The following is a 19,021-nucleotide window of genomic DNA, read 5'->3' as shown; positions in this document are numbered from 1 at the left end:
CAAACAGGACACAATTTAGCAGTTGTACTTTTATTCACATCGTGTTTTGGCATTTTCCAGAGAAGGACAAGGAAGAGACAGGGTGGGGGAAAGACTGAGGCAGGAGGGCAAGGGGGGGGTCCCTATTTCCCTCACATCCCTCCTTGACCAACCACACAGGGGCAAACAAAGGGGGAGGGGAGGCACAGGTGCTCACTCGCCTGGGAGAGTATACACAAAGCTACACCCACGCGCACAAATGAGACCCCTCCCTCCACACCAGGGGGCTGGGCAGGGCGACAGAGAAGCAGAGCACTGTGGATTCCGGGGGCAGGGGAAGCAACAAAGTCTCCTTACAGACAGGTGGCCGGCCCCTCCCGTCCCCATCCTGCTCCATCCCCAGAGTCTATCGCTGCCCCTCTGCTCTGCCTGGCCATTCTCCCACAGCCTCCAGCTTCTTCCCTGCTGCCGGGGACAAAAGGAAAAAGGGTACAGAGCAGAGGGGCTAAAGTCCATCCCTCAGCCCCTCTCCCTCATGCCAGGTGGTCTTCCCCTGCCCCCATTGGTAAGGGGTGAGGCAGGCTCTTAGCTGGCCACTCTCTGGTAGAAGTAGATGTAGCCCAGGTCCTTGGGCGGCTTCTCAGAGGCACACACTTTCTGGTCATTGTAGATCACCCATCTGGGGAAGTGGGGAAAACAGAAAACGATGAACAAACTGGGCCTTCCAAGTGTCATATGTAGTCTCTCAGCCATGGCCCCTGGAAGTGCTCTCCACGTTCTCTGCCCGTACCCCAAATCCACAGCCCAGCCACCACCTGCCGTAAGGGAGCTTCACAGCCTAAAGGGTCACAGCCCCATTATGTCTTCAGATCCTCCAGTACCTCTGCAACCACCCCCAACCCATTCCAGGGAGGCGGGGGTTGGTAAACTTTCTCTGAAAAGGGCCAGATAGTATTTGAGGTTCTGCAGGCCCTCTCTCTGGTCTCTGACACGACTCAACTCTCCTGCCGCAGCGTGAAAACAGGCACAAACAACACATAAACAAGTGTGTTCCAGTTCCAGTGAAACTTTATTTACAAAGGCAGGGCTCCTGGCCAGGCGCGGTGGCTCATGCCTGTAATCCTAACACTTTGGGAGGCCGAGGCAGAAGAATCACTTGAGCTCAGGAGTTCAAGACCAGCCTGGGCAACATAGTGAGATCCCATCTCTATTTAAAAAAAAAGCTGGTGGCCAGATCCAGCCCTTGGGCCAATCACTGCTGCAAGACCTTCTGTCACTCTCTGGCACTTTATGTCCCCACCAGGCAGTCCCTTCACCACCTCCCATAGCTATCCCAAGGACTTCCAGATGGCCCTCCTCATTCCCACCACCATTCTCCATTCAAAACGCACATGGCCAGCACTCACCTGCCTTCCTTCTTGATGTGGCAGACGTAGTGACCACACATGGTTGAGGTGCCCATGTGACTAATGAAGGCAAAGAGCTGATACTCTAGAGAAGGAGAGAGGGGGTCAGAGAAGGAAACAGAAGAGGAATGCTTGAGTGCTAGTCCAAAGATACAGACAATAGCTCAGACTTAGGACAAAAGTTTCAGGGAATGCGAGGCAGGTACTGGGCCACAGCCTGTCTCCGTGTCACAGAACCCCACCCTCAGATGCCACGTTGAGGTGGAGAGGAGCCCCTGACCCCTGAGAAGGGCAGAGCTGCCTGAATGAGGGATCTGGTGTACAGACTGACCAGATTCCACCAGGCCTGTCCTGCTTCCCAGGGACACTCACTTCCAGGACCATCCCGGACTTTAGGTCCCACTGGCACAGACTCAGAGATGGAGTCGGCAGCTGAGCGGCCCTCTGAGATGTCCATGGCAGCTTCAGCATCCAGGTCATCAATATGACTGAAGATCCAGTCCACAGCCCGTTCTAAACTATTGTTCTTGGAGAGGAAGGAAGCATTACTTTTTTTTTTTTTTTTTTTTTTTTTGAGACAGTCTCACTCTGTCGCCCAGACTGGAGTGCAGTGGGGCAATCTCAGCTCGGCTCACTGCAAGCTCTGCCTCCCAGGTTCACGCCATTCTCCTGCCTTGGCCTCCCAATTAGCTGGGACTACAGGTGCCCTTCACCACGCCCGGCTAATTTGTTTTTTTTTGGAAATGGAGTTTCGCTCTCATTGCCCAGGCTGGAGTACAATGGCGCGATCTTGGCTCACCACAACCTCCACCTCCCAGGTTCAAGTGATTTGCCTGCCTCAGCCTTCCCGAGTAGCTGGGATTACAGGTATGCGCCACCATGCCCAGCTAATTCTGTGTTCTTAGTAGAGATGGAGTTTCTCCATGTTGGTCAGGCTGGTCCCGAACTCCCGACCTCAGGTGATCCACCCGCCTCGGCCTCCCAAAGTGCTGGGATTACAGGCGTGAGCCATCGTGCCCAGCCAATTTTCTGTATTTTTTAGTAGAGATGGGGTTTCACCGTGTTAGCCAGGATGGTCTCGATCTCCTGACCTCGTGATCCGCCCGCCTCGGCCTCCCAAAGTGCTGGGATTACAGGCGTGAGCCACTGCGCCCGGCCACAGAGAAGCATTACTTTTTCTAACAAGTTCTGGGGCAAAAAAGCCAGCAGTAAATGCAGGCCTCAGCTCCTTATCACAGTCACAAAAGAGTGGTGCCCAGCCTTGGCCAGACCACACCTGTTGTCTTTGGTCTTGCTCAAGAAGGATGGCCCCTCACTGCCCCCCACTTCTTCCCCACTGGCCCCATGTCCTTAGCTGGGGCAGCCCATACCGTGGCCCGCAGCGCTTTCAGGGCCTGGTCCCGGGAGAAGCCCATGGAGACAATGGTGGTCACACAGTCCTCGGGAGGGGGGTCGGCTGCTGCACTTGTGGAGCCCGGCCCGCTAGACCCAGGCAGGATGAGGGGGTTCGCAAAATCTGCGGATGTGAAGGGGTTGATTTGTTTGGGGGAGGATGGAGGCCCTGCCCCACCCTGCTCCCCACCCCAGGCTACCTGGATCATCCATGTGTGACATGACCCAGTTCATGGCGGCCTCGGCCCCGCTGTTGCCCGTGTAGTAGACAGCTTTGCGGCAGGCGTCCATAGGGAAGCCCATCTCCACCAACTGGATGATGACTGATTCATCCAGCATGGGTGCTGCAATGGGAATTGTGGGTATAGGGACCGACTGACAGGGCCACTGTTTGCTCCTCCTCCCTCCCACAGGCCAGGACCCAGCCCTCTTCCAATCACCCATTCCATGCATTTTTCTCCCATGGACTGGCACACACAATTGTAATGTGGGTCCCTGCCCACTCTCACAGAATGGGCTGTTTCTGGAGCACGATACCCCCACCCTACCCAAACCAGGGAGGTAACAAGGGCAGAGAGGTCATTAGCTGGTACTGCGGCCATCCACACCCAGAAGGTGGCTGGGAGTGCTCTGGTGAGGCCCCATGTCAATCAAAGAGGGCAGAGGAAATTTGAAAGGGAGGACAGGAGACACACAAAGGACAGGGGCAGGGGATGCAAGGCAGAGAGGCCCCCATCAGCACGGGAGAGAGACAGGCAGGAAGAAGAGTCACTAACATGTCGGAGAGGAGAAGTGAGGGGAGCAGAAGGAGTCTTCGTCTTCGTTGCCATAGAAACCAAGGCTACCTTTGGGCTCATCCGGAGTGACCAGGGGTGGGGCAATGTCTGGCAGCTCCTCCTCTCCGGGCTGCAGCCCTGTGCCCCTCAGCTGGGAGATGTCGAGCTCCTCTGGCATCTCGATGGACACATCTGTGGGAAAAGGGTCACCTCAGCAGCTCCCGGAGGCCTACCTGGAAAGTGATTCGGGAACCTCAATCCCCTGCCCCCTGTCAGAACTGCTCTGTAAAGAGGAGCTGCTAAAAGCACGGCACCCATCTTAGGGGTCCCAGTATAAGACAAATAATACTAAGGCTGGGAGTCAGGAGTCAGGATGCTGGTCCTAGATCTACCACAAATAAGCTATGAACAGGGCAGGGGGCCTAGAACTTGTGAGACAGAATGATTTTATACTCCTGTGAGTCTCAACTTCCTTATCTAGAAAATGAAGGTACATCATGAGTTCTCAAATGACAGTCAGGGACCTGTAAGACTCACGAGAATTAATTGTTTCAAGATTAGCAAAATGAAAATATCCTACCAATTATTAAAAAAAACTACAAAAATCACTTTTGGTTGTAAATCATACCTATAACAATCAAAGAAGTCTTTTAATATTTTTAGTTAGTGCTTTTTTTTTTTTTTTTTAGGGGGGGGGTCCCTCTGTTGCCGGGGCTGGAGTGCAGTGGCCGGATCTCAGCTCACTGCAAGCTCCGCCTCCCGGGTTTACACCATTCTCCTGCCTCAGCCTCCGGAGTAACTGGGACTACAGGCGCCCGCCACCTCGCCCGGCTAGATTTTTGTATTTTTAGTAGAGACGGGGTTTCACCGTGTTAGCCAGGATGGTCTCGATCTCCTGACCTCGTGATCCGCCCGTCTCGGCCTCCCCAAGTGCTGGGATTACAGGCTTGAGCCACCGCGCCCCGCCTAGTTAGTGCTTTCAAACTAGATACATTTTGAAACATTGGAGGTGACTTTTTCCCCCCTTTCAGAGGAAACAGAAACACTAGTTTATATGTATTAAAGCCCCTTCTTTTTCTAGCATTTTCTGCGTAACCTCCCTCATTCCAGCAGCCATACCCAGTTTCTTGGGCACCCAGTCTAAGCCGAAGGTGAACTTCTTGATCTGGATGACCAGGTAGTCAGGGAATGAGGCAAATCGTGTGGTCCTAGGGAAGAGAGAATGTGCTGGTACCCAGAGAATGCCCAGGGTTGTCCTCTCCTGAAACTCCCACCTGGGGTTCAGCCCCTCATGGATAGAAGTCCCAATAACCCAGAAGATCCTCCATATTCTTCTCTTCCCCTGGGCAGGTGTCTAATGCCTGTCCTCAGCCAACAAGGAGCAGTAGAGGCCAGAAGGAAGGCTGTGAGCAAAAAAAAAAAAAAAAAAAAAAAGGCCCAGGCGTGGTGGCTCATGCCTGCAATTCCAGCACTTTGGGAGGCCAAAGCAGGATGACTGCTTGAGCCCAGGAGTTAGAGACCAACCTGGGCAACATAGTGAGACCCCGTCTCTATTTAAAGAAAAAAAAAGCCACACACAGAGGAAGAGCTGTTTCACTGGCAGGAGCAGCAAAAGGCTGAGTAGCTGACTCCCCAAGACCAAAGCCCTTTCTCAGGTCTCACACCCGTACCAGGTGCCAATGGGTAGGCACAAAGTGGGGCTATTTGCTGGAAATCCAAATTCTGCCCACAGCTGATCCTAAGTGCCTGTGCTCCGCCATGACTGAGGGGGAGTGAAGAGAGGCTACGCTACAAAGAGACCCTGTGTCGCAGGAGAAGAGGGAGTGGTTGGGGCAGGACAAGGTGACAGATGCAGTCAACACCTGTGTCTCCCCTACCAGGGCCCCTTGGTTCCATCAGGGCCAGATTACCAGCCCAACTGATTCAGCCCTGAGATTCCAACCACAAAGGGATGCAAGAACAGGGAAGAGGCAGAAATATCCTCTGGGATGGCTCTGCCATAGACCCACAGCCTCAGGCCCCAACCAGAGGACTTACTTGACAGCTACTGACTTGGCCTGCAGGGCCGTGCTCCAGAAGTCATCCACCTGCTCAGGGGCCCCATAGGCCTCCAGGCAAGAGCTGAAGGGCACCTGGGCCCGAACCAGTTCTGGCAGTGGCATCTTCTCCTCTTCGGCTTGCCGCTTCTTCTCCTCGTACTCCAGAAGCTCCTCTGGTGACAGAATGGGTTGGTGGATCCTTCAGAGTGTGCTGCTGCTTTCCCTTCTTAGCCTCTCCCTACTGGCTCTGTGTCCGTATTTCAGTTCCTCTACCCTTCCAAGGCACCCCGACACATGTCCAGTATGTCTCGCCTGTTTCCACGCAGCTCTGCTAACAAGCTGAGAGTCCACTGGGCGAGGTGAACCCTACCTACTCCTGGTGGCCCAGACTGGAACCTTGGTGGTGGAGCAGGGCATTCCATGGACGCTGCTCCCATCAGGTGCCCAAGCATTCCTCCTAGACCTTAGCCTCCCACCATGCCAAGACCTTGCTGATGGAGCAACCTACCTTTGTTAAGGGCTGCATCCATGGGCACAGGCAGCTGCATGATGTAGTCAACTCGCTGGGTGTACTTCACCTTCTCTGTGGCCAGGCACTTAATCTTTTCCTCCACCAAGAAGCGGAACACTTCATTCGGATTTTCAGAGCTCCGGCAATTCCTCTATGGGAAAGAGGCAGGGTAGGGAGGTCTGGGCAGCCAGGGAACAGAATGGGGCCTGAAAGGTTCATGGGAGAGTCAGGGAGAGAAGGCAGACTACCACTCAGAACTCAGGGACACAAGAGCAGAGCAGAAACCTTCCCTAATTCACCAACCCCTCCCCATTTCTGGCCCCATCCCTGCACTGAGGGACCGTGCTGGAACACGCCTGTATTTTTCTTTATGAGCAGTAAGTATTCTCACGTCATTGTCTTTGAGCGCAATCTGAATTGAGCTTCGAGCCCATCAAGGGTAAGCATCATCACCTTCACTATCCTCCTTAGGTGCAAATACTGCTCACAGGGACACAGACCGTAGGGATTCAGGGAGGGGACTGGGTTGGGGCTGACAGAGGGAGAAATGGGCAGGAAGGAGAACGAGTAAACTGCAGGAAAATGAGGGTGCGCCATCTTCCCAGCCCTTACCTCCACCATGTTGATAAGGTGAAGGAAGAACTCCTGGGCATCCTGCTGCCGGTTGGTGGAGAATTCAGGGTGGCCCTTGCCGATGAGAGCCTTGAACATCCGAGGGGCAATGCCATCTTGAACTTCCTGGCAAGAGTCAGGGCAGGGACTCAGCTGGGGCTCAGTGGTCATCCAGGGGCCTTCGTTAGACATCTCCCAGACCTCAGCTTCCCCACAATCCCAGGGCCTGAAAGGGACAGAGTCCTAGACGCACCTTCTGTTCTGGCACCCGCTCCCCATCGCCCGACTCTGGTACTGGCTTGGAATACTCCCCGGAGAGAAGGCCATGGCCCAGCTTGGCCCTGCGTTAATATCCAAGAAAACATTTCACTTCAGTCAACTAACGACCCTGTATGTCCCCGACTCAACCCCCTGCTTGTGGCTCTCCCTAGCTAACTCTTGACAATGTGAAAAACCTTAGATTCCATAGGAACCCAGCTCAAGACAGACAACACGCCCAGAGGACAGTCACCCGAATACTCCTAATAGGCCAGGGGTGGCCATGCATGGTGGCTCACGCCTGTAATCCCAGCAATTTGGGAGGCCGAGGTGGGCAGACCACGAGATCGAGACCATCCTGGCCAACATGATGAAACCCCATCTCTATTAAAAATATTAAAAAAATTAGCTGGGTGTGGTGGCGGGCACCTGTAGTCCCAGCTACTTGGGAGGCTGAGACAGGAGAATCACTTGAACCCAGGAGGCAGAGGTTGTAGTGAGCTGAGATCGAGCCACTGCACTCCAGACTGGCAACAAAGCAAGACTCCGTCTCAAAAAAAAAAAAAAAACAAAGGCCAGGGGTTAAAGTGCTGTGCCCCCCAGGCGGTCATGGAGGAGGAAGGTATACTGCCATGACTCTCAACAGCTTTCCTACATAGGACCTGGTTACATACACCTGGGTGCTGAAGTCCTGGGTAGGGTCCGTCGGGGCATTCTGGAAGATCTTCTCCAGCTTATCCACATACCTAAAAGTCAAGGGAAGGACGGTTAGAGGGGCTCTGTCCTGAGCTCTGAGGAAAGGGAAGGGAACAAACATTTACTAATTCTGTGAATGGGCTCCCCTCAAGAGTGGGGAGTTGCTGTGGGTGAACCTTGGAGTCGCTTCTCTCCAGCAACCTGCCTGTTCTCCCCTTCTCAACTATGTCCAATGTGCAAGCACGCTGGGCGGCATAGGAGCCAGGGAGGGGGAAGGCAGCCTTGGATTAGGACAAGTGCAGTTCACGTTCTATTAGACAGAACTTGTTGCAGGGAGGGGGAAGGCAGCCTTGGATTAGGACAAGTGCAGTTCACGTTCTATTAGACAGAACTTGTTGAGCAGTAAGTATTCTAACGTTCTGAGCATTCACATTCTAATTGTTCCCCAAATTCAAAAGTAAACTCATTTCTGCTGAGAACCTGCCTTTCTTCTTAGTGTACCAAGCCCCCTTCCTCCCCAAGTGCTACATGTCCATGTTAGGTGCTCATCTGAGGTCACTGGCCTAAAATAAAGACCATCTGCTAACCCTTGAGTCTGTCAGAAGGCCACACAGCCCTGGGACCTGGCACTCTGCACTATCAGTGGGGTTTGTGTGTTGGGGTGCTGGTGGTGCAGCTCCCTAACTTGCTCCCCTTACAGCATGTCAGCCAGAGTGTGACAGGAATTATTCTTTTTTTTTTTTTAAAGAGAAGACAGGGTCTCACTATGTTGCCCAGGCTGGTCTCAACCTCCTGGGTTCAAGCGATTCTCCCTTCTTGGCCTCCCAAAGTCCTGGGATTACAGGTATGGGCCAACACACCTAGGCGATAGGAACTACTCTAAGATTAGAATCAAACACAGAGGTGCCCAGGGCAGCTGAAGGAGGAGTATGCCCAGAGGGTGCTGACCAGGAGGGGGCCTGGGGAAGGAGAGGGCACTACTCACTTCCTCTGGAAGTCAGGGATGCTGAAGAGCACCTGGACCACGGAGTTGAGGTAGCAGCTGTTACCCAGGTTCTGGATGCCTGTGTAGCCAGGCCCAAATAGGGGCTTGAGTGGCACACCCGACTCCTGGATCAGCTCCCATTCACCAATCCGCTGGTTCATGTCTATCTCCAACTCAGTCATCGTCTTGTCTGTCTGTGTGAGAAGGGGCACTTCAGACTGAGTGAGAAACTCAACCCTGTAGTTTTTACCTTGATCTCTCACTGAATCTACGATGACACCCGACTGTGGCCTAGAATTTGTGGAATTACAGGCTCAAACATGGGAGGCATGTTGAGTATCATCCGGTTCAAGTTCTGGAAGGTCATACATAATTGTCCCAGAGGCCCTTTGGTCATCAGGGCCTCTGCTTGAATGAGGAATAAAAATTCCTTTTACCTGAAATGTTTTTCCCATCCTTAAGTTACCCCTAACCTCCTTCACGTTGTCACTTAAGCATCGTTTCCTCAGGGAAATGTCCCTGATCCCTACACTAGGCCAGGTCACCCTGCTGTTAATTACTGTAGTACCCTCCGTCTCTCTTTCATAGTACCCACCACAGTTTGCAACTGTTCGCTTATTTATCTGGGAATGTGACTAATGTCTGCCTTTTCTTCTAGAGTAGAATTCTTGTAAGCAAAAACCACATACGTCTTATTCACACAGCATCCAGCACATAGTAGGTACTCAGTACTATTCACTGAATACATGAGTTTAGATATTTAAAAGAAGCCCGTGTATCTTGGTGATGGGGTTAACTGGAAGATTTCTCCGAAACCTTACCTCAGCCTTAGGCAGAGAGGAGGGGCCCTCACAGGGGCAGGAAGGAGAAGAGTCTGAAGTTGAAGGAGGTCTCACCTTCTGCATCTTCAGCATGTCAATGCCGAAGTGGGACAGGTGCTCAGCCAGGCTGGGGTCCAGGACCATGTCATCCTCGTCGTATGAGTACACGTCTAGAGCAGGAGGCAGCAAGAGAATCATGGGAAGTGGCTCAGGACTAGCCTGGCCACCATCCCATCCCTTGCCCAGAAGGGACTTGAGGGGACAGAAGGACAGCCAGTAAGGTCCACCCTCTTGGTCCCCTTGAATGTGAGTGAGGTCATGGCCCTTCTGGGACTGACTGTCAGGGAAGATAGACGAAACAGGGTGAGGGGTGGAATTAACTGTGATTCTGATTCTACCCATGTAGGATAAGGTAAGACAGGCTTGATAGGAAAGGGATGAGGATTTGAGTGGGGAGTAATCAAAAATTTAGTCTCATCTGCAGTATTTTCCTTTTTTGAGACAGGGTCTCTGTAGCCCAGGCTGGAGTCCAGTGGTGCAATCATAGCTCACTGCAGCCTCAACCTCCTGGGTGCTCAAGCAATCCTCCTACCTCAGCCTCCTGGGTGGCTGAGAGTACAGGCAGGAGCTACCACACCCAGCCAATTTTTCTTTTTTTGTGTGTGTAGAGATGAGGTCTCCCTATGTTACCCAGGCTGGTCTCGAACTCCTGGGTTCAAGTGATCCTCCTGCCTTGGCCTCCATAAGTGTTGGGATTGCAAACGTGAGCCACTGCACCTATTTTCCTTTCTTATCAAGATAATGCATTCATGTATTATACATGTCACACGAAATTACTAACAAATGAAATCCATTTAAGCATGAGAGTGGCTGGAGGAGGGGAGGCTGTACCAGCTCCATCAGGGGTGATGGTGCCCAGCTTGACAGCTAATGGGTAGCCTGTCTCCCGGTAGTGCTCCACAGCGTGGTTGTTGCCCCCACTGCCGTCGAAGTAGCGTCGCCCACAGAGGATGGAGCCATCCGTCAGGTTGAGCCACAGGTTCTCTCTCATGTCACACTTAGAGCACTTCCAGCCACTAACCCAGGGAGAAGAGAATCAGCGGAAATGTGGGTCGGGGATTTGTGGGAGTGGCAGAGAGAGGGGGCTCTGCAGGCCCCCTGCCAATCCAAGCTCTCCTCTCCCCTCCTCTGGCCATCCCCATGTCTTGTTCATTTCCAAGCTTCCCTTCCTGTCCTGCTTCCCACCCTCTCTCCCACCAGATCCCCCAGAAAAGTGGTCTCCATGTCCTTGCTCTGGGGGTGATGCCCGAGGCAGAGGGGCCAGGCCTCACCAGGGAGGGATTCGAGCAGGGTTGTCCAACTGCTTGAGGCTGAAGGCATGCTTAGACACCTGCCGTACTTCCCCATCCCATGCCTGCACCTCCTGCTTGCGGGAGGCTGAGTCAGCTGACAGTAGGGCCTCCACTGCACTGGTCACCTGGGGGAAGCAGAGGGTCAGAGGCAGTACCCAACCCCCTGCCCCACATGCCCCTCTTCCCCTTGGCCTTCAGCTTTGTCAGTGCTTGCCTCAGACATCACTACCCTGGCCCATCTTGCTCTAGAATCTTGGGTAGCGTGGGAGGGAGTCATACCCGATCTCTGACAATGTCAGGCAGTCCCCCCAATCCATCCCGGGCAATCTCCAGGTAATCTGGCAAAATGACAATCTTCACATCCTCGTCTAATTCAAACTTCTCCTCGCTAAGGTCAAACCCGCCTTCAACACCTGGAAGGACAGGGAAAAAGAGGGAGAGTAAAGCAATGACAACAGGTCAGTGTCCCTCCTCCGATCCAGCACCTCACTTGCCCCATCCAGAGTTCTAGGGCCATCAATCAGGCCCACTCTTTGGGGCTTTCCTGGTGCTGCTGAGAGCCGGAAAGACCAGCTCAGGCAGAAGAATAGAACTGCAGTGGTGCTCACCAATAGCCAGCCGCGTGGGCTTCTTCCGGGGTGGGTCTCCAGTGCCTGTAGTAGGGTCCTCCTCTTTCTGCAAAGAAGCAGGAAGGGCTGGATCAGCAATGAGCATGAGCGAAGGAACAAGTGGGGAGGAGGGACGGGAGGAGGTAGTGGTTCATCTCAGAATAAAGCTAAAAAACATCTGTGCCAAGCTTTAATGACACAAAAGTAGGTAAAAAAAGAAACTGAGTCCAATAGCAGGTCAGAATGGAACAGAATGTACCCAGGCCTTGCCCCAGCCCTGTCCCTACCAGACGCCGGGTCCGCCGGAGGTGCAAGTAGACTCGCTGGCCGGTCTTATTGAAATGTCTCTCCACATACTGTTTCCCGAAGCCCAGAAATGTGTTCATACAGATGTAGAGGCCCCCCTCAGACTCCTGCAGGACAAGAGGTAAGGGTGAAAACACGAGGAGGTGATGAAGCCTGGTCAGGTGAGGAAACCAAAACCTGGAGTCAGAAACCGCTGGGTTCCAGAAGACATGTTCTGTCCTCTAACGCTGTGTGGCCCCTGGCAACTTATTTAGCCTTTTAGGACCTGGGACAGAGCTAAGATTCTCCCCATTTCCTCCCATGGCTTTGATAACAACCAACAAGGGCATCAGGGGGCTGAGGAACACCAGCTCATCTTCGCCATTCAACCCCAGTCTCCATGTATCTTTCCACCTGCTCCTTCTTGGGCTTTGGAGCTCTCCAATCAATCACAGAGGACTTCCTTCACCTCCTTCCTGGGGCTAACAGATCCAGAAAGTCCATGGGGATCAAATATTGTGGCCTTCCAGTGCTGGAGACGACATTCAAGGGGAAAAGGGTCCCTCCGTGGGAGAGGAAAGACTTTCATGTCAGACACTGAACAAACCAGGGACACCTAAGACAAACCCTATCTGATCTCCATGATTCCGAAAACCTTCCAGACCGGAGGAGCCGAGATTCCAGCACCTGAACAGTTTATCTGATCCGAGTGTGCCAGCAAGCAAAAATACCTTAGCTTTAAAAAAAAAAATTTATTTTAGAGACGGGGTCTCACTCTGTCACCCAGGCTGGAGTGCAGTGGCATGATCATAGGTCCCTGCAGCCTCAACCTCCCAGGCTCAAGTGATCCTTCTGCTTCAGTCTCCAAAGGAGCTGTGACTACAGGCACACATCACCATGCCTAGATTTTTTTCTTTTTTTAGAGATGGAGTCTCACTATGTTGCTTAGGCTGGTCTTTAACTTGTGGCCTTGAACAATTCTTCCACCCTGGCTTCCCAGAGTGCTGGGATTACAACGGTGAGACTAAACATCCAGCCAAAAACACCTTTCCTTTACCACACTCTAGCAGGTAGTCAAACCCTGGTCCACACTGAGTCTTCTCCCTCCCCTCCCGCTGAAGTGTGGCTCCAGGGAAACAATGACTTGTCAGGGACTCACAGCTAAACCTGCACCCCGTCTGGCAGGGTCACGAAGTCCAGCATTCTATAGCCACCACCCTCTCTCCTCTGCCTCCCCTCTGACCAATAAGATCCCTGCTGAAGTCCCAACAATCACCAATCTCAAAGCCATCCCCTTGTGACAACAATCTCGCAACACTTGCTGAGATAGCTAGAACGCACATAACCGTGAAAACAGGGACAAATGGGTGTCCACCCAGAAACACAGCTGAGAAGGGGATGGGCTTCCCCCAAAGCTGACCAAGTTTTCCAGTGCCTTTGTAAAGAGTGATGGAGAAAGTGGAGAAGGAAATTGGGGAAGATAAGGGTCTTCCCTCAGATCCAAGGCTTTGAGCAACAACAGGCATCCTCTTCCAGGAATAAAAGTCTCAGTGGCCTTGAACATTTCTCTGCTGTGATATGAAAAATAGTGCACTAAGGTAGTTCTCGGTCCCATAGATTGCTCTGTACCACCTCCTAGAACAGTGTGTACTGCAAGTTCATGAACAAATAGAGAGCATTTCTCACCAGGGAGGTCAACTAAGCTCTTTCTACCATGAACCCAATTTGAAGGTAACCAAATATGCTGGAAGTTGGTTAGCAAAGAACTAGGGCACATTGAAAACCTCTTGACTTGGGGTGAAAGAGGGAAATTGTCAGAAGAGTACAAAAACCCTTTTTGGATTATTCAAAGCCATTACTAAGGAGAGAGACAGGAGTGAATGTAAGTGTAAAGAGGGGCCCACTGACTTCTACCATCTGCTGGTAGAATTTTTTGCAATTTAAAAAAACCTTTCCCTCCTGGGAAGGCTGTGGGAGCTCTGAAGTGATTAAACTCCTCTGTTGGAAATTAAAGATGCTGATTTCACCAAGGATTGGGAACCCTGGAGCTCTGCTCTGCGCAGTCCTCTTTTACCTCTGCCAAAGCCAGACTTCAGAGAAGCAGCACATTGTCTGAGGCCCAGATCAAAGCCTAGTAAACCAAGCAAACCACAAATCACAGTGATGATCCTGAACTGGGCCTCACATCATGCCATTCTACTCAGTACTGGTGATGCAGTAATGAAGGCTTTCCACTCTGACTTGCAGTTTTCAGGCCATGAGCTGGTCTGGCAGAATACCCTGGGCAGGGCCCAGCAGCTTGAGGGGAGGGGTGGTGAGGGGGGCGGATCCCAACCAAGCTGCTGCCTTCTCAGTTCAGGCCCCAAAGGGCCTCCGCTTGAGGGTGACACAGGAAGGCAGAACTGCAGGAAGGGAGGTACCAGGTGGGGCCTGCAAAACGTGAAGCATGGTGTGGGAGGTGGCTTTGTGTAACTAGCCAAGAGTGGGAGCAGGATGGGAAAGAGGCCTTAGCATCCTCCAAGAAAGAAACCACCACTCTAGGAATACTTTAAAAGGGGTTATCTCAGCTGTCTGTGATAGGCTGGGGGGCGGGGGAAGGGTGGGGGCTGCGGCCATTGCTCATTTCAAAGGAGAAACGACTAGAGCTTTCCTCTCCTCTTTCCTCCCCTCCCCGCCCCCTGTCCGTTTTAACCACAGGGTGAAGGCTCTCTAGCTCTTCCTTTCTCAGAACCGGACTTCCTGAGAGCCCATTCCCCGACTATTAACCGCCTAGGAACTGCGGTCCCCACCCCACAACTCCAACCCCGGCCGAGAACAGTGGGGAGTCGCCCCCATCACTCCCACACGAGACTACAAAACCCGGAGAGCCGTGCGCGGCAGACAAGGCTGACTGCCAGGTTTTCTCAAGGGTCCACCTGGGGGATGTAGTCCGACGGTCTGGCTGCGCCCCTAGCTTAGAACGGCAACGAGGGCAGTGAGCGACTACAATGCCCACAGTGCTCCACGAGGCGGGGAGCTGACGAGCTGAGCGCGGCGGCTTCCGGGGGCGGTAGTCACAAGACAGCCGCAGTTAATGAAAGGCAACGGCAGAGTGGAGCGTGGGAGACTACAAGTCCCATGGTGCATCGCAGGGAGGCGGTAGCCCAAGCCTTGCAGGCCCCGGCGGAATGACCAGGGCGATGGAAGGCAGTCGTGCTCGTTGCGGGCGTGGGGAATGGGCTTACCGGCGTGTCGAAGGAGAAGGCACACTCGTCTTTGTGGACCCGGTCTCCAGCCTTAGGGACCCGGATCGTCGGTAATACTGACAGCAGCGCCTCCTCACTCAGCTCCGCCATGACACCGGCAGCGGCTTCTCCACACACCGCCGCTCCCACCGTTCCTAGTCTCCTCCCCTGTCCCTGCCGTCCAATGAGCGCCACCCATTAGGGGCATGCGCCGCGGGAACGACGCGCGAGAACGGCAGTTGGACACAGCCTGCCTGCCGGTGCTCCGCCCCTGCCCCGCGCTTGACCGACGCCAATGAAAAGCGCTCCTAAGGCAATTGATGGTTGCAAGAACCAATCCCACTCCTCCAGGGCGGGAGCGCACGTAGAGCAGCTGGGTGGGCTCCGAAGTTGCAACTGCTCTGGCTCCGGGACGTTTAGGGTCGCTTTGCGTGCCTTCTATTGAAGAGCAGGAACTGACGGTTGTTTTAAATCTCTCACTTCCAGAAAGTTTCCTGGGGACCTGTCCCGTCCGAAAGTCGAGGGGCAGTTGTCTTGGTATTTGAAAAGGGGGTATCCAGTGAGGCGGAGCTTGAGGGGGTGGTGTCGAGTGATTGATAAAGCTGTCAACCAATAAGACTACTATCGCTCGCCTCAGGAAAACCACGACTCCAGCTGGATGTGCGCATAATAGTGTAATCACTCATAATTCTATTTTGTTTAATAAAATAATTCGTTCTTGAGACTAGACGTCTCGAAAGCGAAGACTGGCACTCCTCAGTCTACCACGGACGGCTCGCAGGCCGATACTGAACAGAAGTACCCTTATCAAGGAGGCGTCACCTCTGGGCAAGCCTAGCATCAGTCCATTGACCCCCTACAGTCACCATGATAGACGTTCTCCCAGACCAACAGCTTCCTTTGGCTCGAGGCGGGTCTTACGTGGAGGGCGTATGGATCTACGCCGGCTCAGCCAATAGGGTCAGGGCAGGGGGCGTGGCGGGAAGTTTGAAACTGGTAACTTCGGGAGTTGAGCCACGAGCTGTTGTGCACCCAGAGGTGGAATTGGAGCCCGGTAAGTGATTTGAATAATTTAATAAACAAGTTAGCGGGCTCGGCAGGCCCAGAATGAGCCATTTTGTCAACTGCAGCAGTCATTAACTCCGCAGAGGCCTCTGGTCCCCCGCCAGGAAGTTTCTTCACTGGAAACTGGGAAGATAGGGTGGTTTAGGGTTGAGGGTCCGACGTGGACGGGATAAGGGCTGAGACCTCAGTCACTTCTCACAGGCATTCCTTCCTCTTCCCGGGCTGGCCCTTGCCCCCACCCTGCAACTCCTGGTTGAGATGGGCTCAGCCAAGAGCGTCCCAGTCACACCAGCGCGGCCTCCGCCGCACAACAAGCATCTGGCTCGAGTGGCGGACCCCCGTTCACCTAGTGCTGGCATCCTGCGCACTCCCATCCAGGTACTCTGGGCCAGAGTGGGAAAGGCAGAGAATGTCTGAATTCTTGGGCCTCTTCCTAACCTGATTTTTAGGGAGCCCTCATGTCCCCACCCTTATCCTGGCCTTATTTTCTGCATTCTCAATCTGTGTGGGGTAGACTGGATATCTGAGGGCCTTGGCAATTCCTTCCTGAAATATGGGAGGAGAGGAGAGAAGAGTCAGGGCCCAGACTTGTTCTAGCCTATGGTCTTGACAGGTGGAGAGCTCTCCACAGCCAGACCTACCAGCAGGGCAGCAACTGGAGGGTCTTAAACATGCCCAGGACTCAGATCCCCGCTCTCCTACTCTTGGTATTGCTCGGACACCTATGAAGACCAGCAGTGGAGGTAAGTGTTGGGCCCAGGGAATGCTGATGAAACTCTGATCTATTATTCTTGGGTAGGGTCCATGAAGCCATTCTCTCAGGGATCTTTAAAGGGTCCTCCATCCTCCTGCTTCGGACCCATCTCACTCTTATCTCAATGTTTTGTTCCCAGCCTGGGTGCGGTGGCTTATGCCTGTAGTCCCAGCACTTTGGAAAGCCAGGGTGGTCAGATCGCTTGAGCCCAGGAGTTCAAGACCAGGCTAGGCAACATGGCAAAACCCCATCTCTACAAGAAATGCGCACGCGCGCGCGCGCACACACACACACACACACACACACACACACACAAGCACGGTGGCATGGGCCTGTGATCCCAGCTACTCAGGAGGCTGAGGTGGGAGGATTTCTTGAGCCCACGAGGTCAAGGCTGCAGTGAACTGTGATCATGCCGCTGCACTCCAGCCTGGGGGACAGAGCAAGCCCCATTTCAAAAGAAAAGAAAAGAGAAAAGAAAAAGAAAAATTGCTCCCTTTCACCTTGATTTCCTTGATTTCTCTCTTCCCACTTGCTCACCTACCTGGGCATGAGTCCTAAGGTTCCTGTATCTTTTGCTCCTTGCTGAATGTTGCATATCAGAAGGTCACTGTTCACTTCACTTTCTTCCTCTAGACCCCCCAAGCCCACTGGTGAAACAGCTGAGTGAAGTATTTGAAACTGAAGATTCTAAATCAAATCTCCCCCCAGAGCCTGTTCTGCCCCCGGAGGCACCTTTATCTTCTGAATTGGACTTGCCTCTGGGTACCCAGTTATCTGCTGAGGAACAGATGCCACCTTGGAACCAGACTGAGTTCCCCTCCAAACAGGTGTTTTCCAAGGAGGAAGCAAGACAGCCCACAGAAAGCCCTGTGGCCAGCCAGAGCTCCGACAAGCCCTCAAGGGACCCTGAGACTCCCAGATCTTCAGGTACAGAATCTAAAGGCAAGATGTAGGGAAGATAAGCTAGGATAATGTTTTGGGATAAGGTCCATGGGTGAGTGTGGGAGGAATAAACTGTGAGTCCTAGTTTTAGGTCCTTGCTTTAACTCCTTACCCACCCCAGGTTCTATGCGCAATAGATGGAAACCAAACAGCAGCAAGGTACTAGGGAGATCCCCCCTCACCATCCTGCAGGATGACAACTCCCCTGGCACCCTGACACTACGACAGGTAAAGGAAGAGAAGGTGAAAGCTGTTACTAGGATATCCAACGTAGAGGGTGGGAGACCCTTTTACCCAGATCTTCCCTCTCCTGAACAGCAACCCCCCAACTCATATACTGCCGTTTTCAGGGTAAGCGGCCTTCACCCCTAAGTGAAAATGTTAGTGAACTAAAGGAAGGAGCCATTCTTGGAACTGGACGACCTCTGAAAACTGGAGGACGAACATGGGAACAAGGCCAGGACCATGACAAGGAAAATCAGCACTTTCCCTTGGTGGAGAGCTAGGCCTTGCATGGCCCCAGCAATGCAGTCACCCAGGACCTGGTGGCATCTGTGTCCTCTCACCCCTTCTTTCCCAGGGATACTGAGGAAAGGCTTGTTTTCTTAGACTCCTCCTCAACTACCAAACTGGGACTCAGAGCTTCATTGGGCTTTCTTTGTGTCTTGTGTGTTTCTTTTCTATTAAAGGAAGTGATTTTAAATGTTACTTTAAAAAGGTATATGTAACCCTGGCACCGAGTGTTCTGTGTGTAGAATGGCAGCCTAGAGACCTTGTGTTCCCTGGCCCGAGCCCACTGATGCTCTGAGCTCCCTTTGCACATCTCCCTTAAACCATGGCGTCCCCATGGCTCTGTCCTTGGCCCTTTCCTCCTGCTCTCCCTAGGTGTTTACTTCTAGGGCTTTAGCTATCACTTCCCTATATTCTGGTAACTTCCAGGTCTCTCTCTCTAACCCTGACCTTTATCCAGCTGCCCTATAAGTACTTCAAAGTCAGTTTGTCTAAAACTGAATTCATGATCTTCCCCCAAAAGCTAGTCCTCATTCCCTCTTCCCTATCCTTGTGAATGACAGCATTATCTACCCAGCCACCAAACTCAAAGCTTGGCCATTATCTCAAATCCTTCCCTCCCAATATCCTATATCCTAGCATTTGGTCACTAAATCCTGGTGATTCCACATTTTGTTTGTTTGCTTGTTTTTTTAGAGGCAGGGTCTTGCTCTGTCACCCAGGCTGGAGTGCAGTGGCACAATCACAGCTCACTGCAGCCTCAACCTCCTGAGCTCAAACGATCCTCCTGTCTCAGTCTCTCG

At 52.8% G+C, this 19,021-nt stretch overlaps 2 protein-coding genes across 6 annotated transcripts; one reads left to right on the top strand and one right to left on the bottom strand.

Annotated features, from left to right (window-relative positions):
• Positions 1-14: 14 nt before the first annotated feature.
• USP5 (ubiquitin specific peptidase 5 (isopeptidase T)) lies at positions 15-15,235 on the bottom strand. Of its 2 annotated transcripts, none has more exons than XM_011952129.1 (20): positions 14,945-15,235; positions 11,723-11,848; positions 11,436-11,502; positions 11,107-11,240; positions 10,807-10,952; positions 10,367-10,551; positions 9,551-9,645; positions 8,655-8,848; positions 7,648-7,719; positions 6,969-7,056; positions 6,716-6,841; positions 6,101-6,254; positions 5,591-5,765; positions 4,673-4,761; positions 3,554-3,745; positions 2,978-3,121; positions 2,756-2,901; positions 1,758-1,911; positions 1,386-1,470; positions 15-658 (listed from the first exon to the last, which is right to left on the bottom strand). In XM_011952129.1, exons 1-20 carry the CDS (start codon positions 15,053-15,055, stop codon positions 565-567), a joined length of 2,577 nt encoding a protein of 858 aa, XP_011807519.1. In that variant the 5' UTR covers positions 15,056-15,235; the 3' UTR covers positions 15-564. The 2 variants fall into 2 exon arrangements, with proteins under 2 accessions (XP_011807519.1, XP_011807526.1); XM_011952136.1 differs by having other exon boundaries at positions 3,623-3,745.
• CDCA3 (cell division cycle associated 3) lies at positions 14,844-18,440 on the top strand. 4 transcript variants are annotated; one of them, XR_001002908.1, is made up of 6 exons: positions 14,844-15,998; positions 16,211-16,387; positions 16,623-16,752; positions 17,400-17,693; positions 17,846-17,936; positions 18,059-18,440. XR_001002908.1 is itself a non-coding variant. In XM_011952155.1 (6 exons), exons 2-6 carry the CDS (start codon positions 16,268-16,270, stop codon positions 18,212-18,214), a joined length of 732 nt encoding a protein of 243 aa, XP_011807545.1. In that variant the 5' UTR covers positions 14,844-15,998; positions 16,211-16,267; the 3' UTR covers positions 18,215-18,440. The 4 variants fall into 4 exon arrangements, 3 of the variants coding, with proteins under 3 accessions (XP_011807545.1, XP_011807539.1, XP_011807554.1); XM_011952155.1 differs by having other exon boundaries at positions 17,475-17,693; positions 17,830-17,936; XM_011952149.1 differs by having other exon boundaries at positions 17,830-17,936.
• The last annotated feature ends 581 nt before the right edge of the window (positions 18,441-19,021 follow it).

This window comes from Colobus angolensis, unplaced genomic scaffold (assembly GCF_000951035.1).
Source record: "Colobus angolensis palliatus isolate OR3802 unplaced genomic scaffold, Cang.pa_1.0 Scaffold11, whole genome shotgun sequence".
NCBI lineage: Eukaryota > Metazoa > Chordata > Mammalia > Primates > Cercopithecidae > Colobus > Colobus angolensis.
The sequence above is the reverse complement of the archived record's forward strand: the minus strand, read 5'-3'. Positions and strand labels throughout refer to the sequence as shown.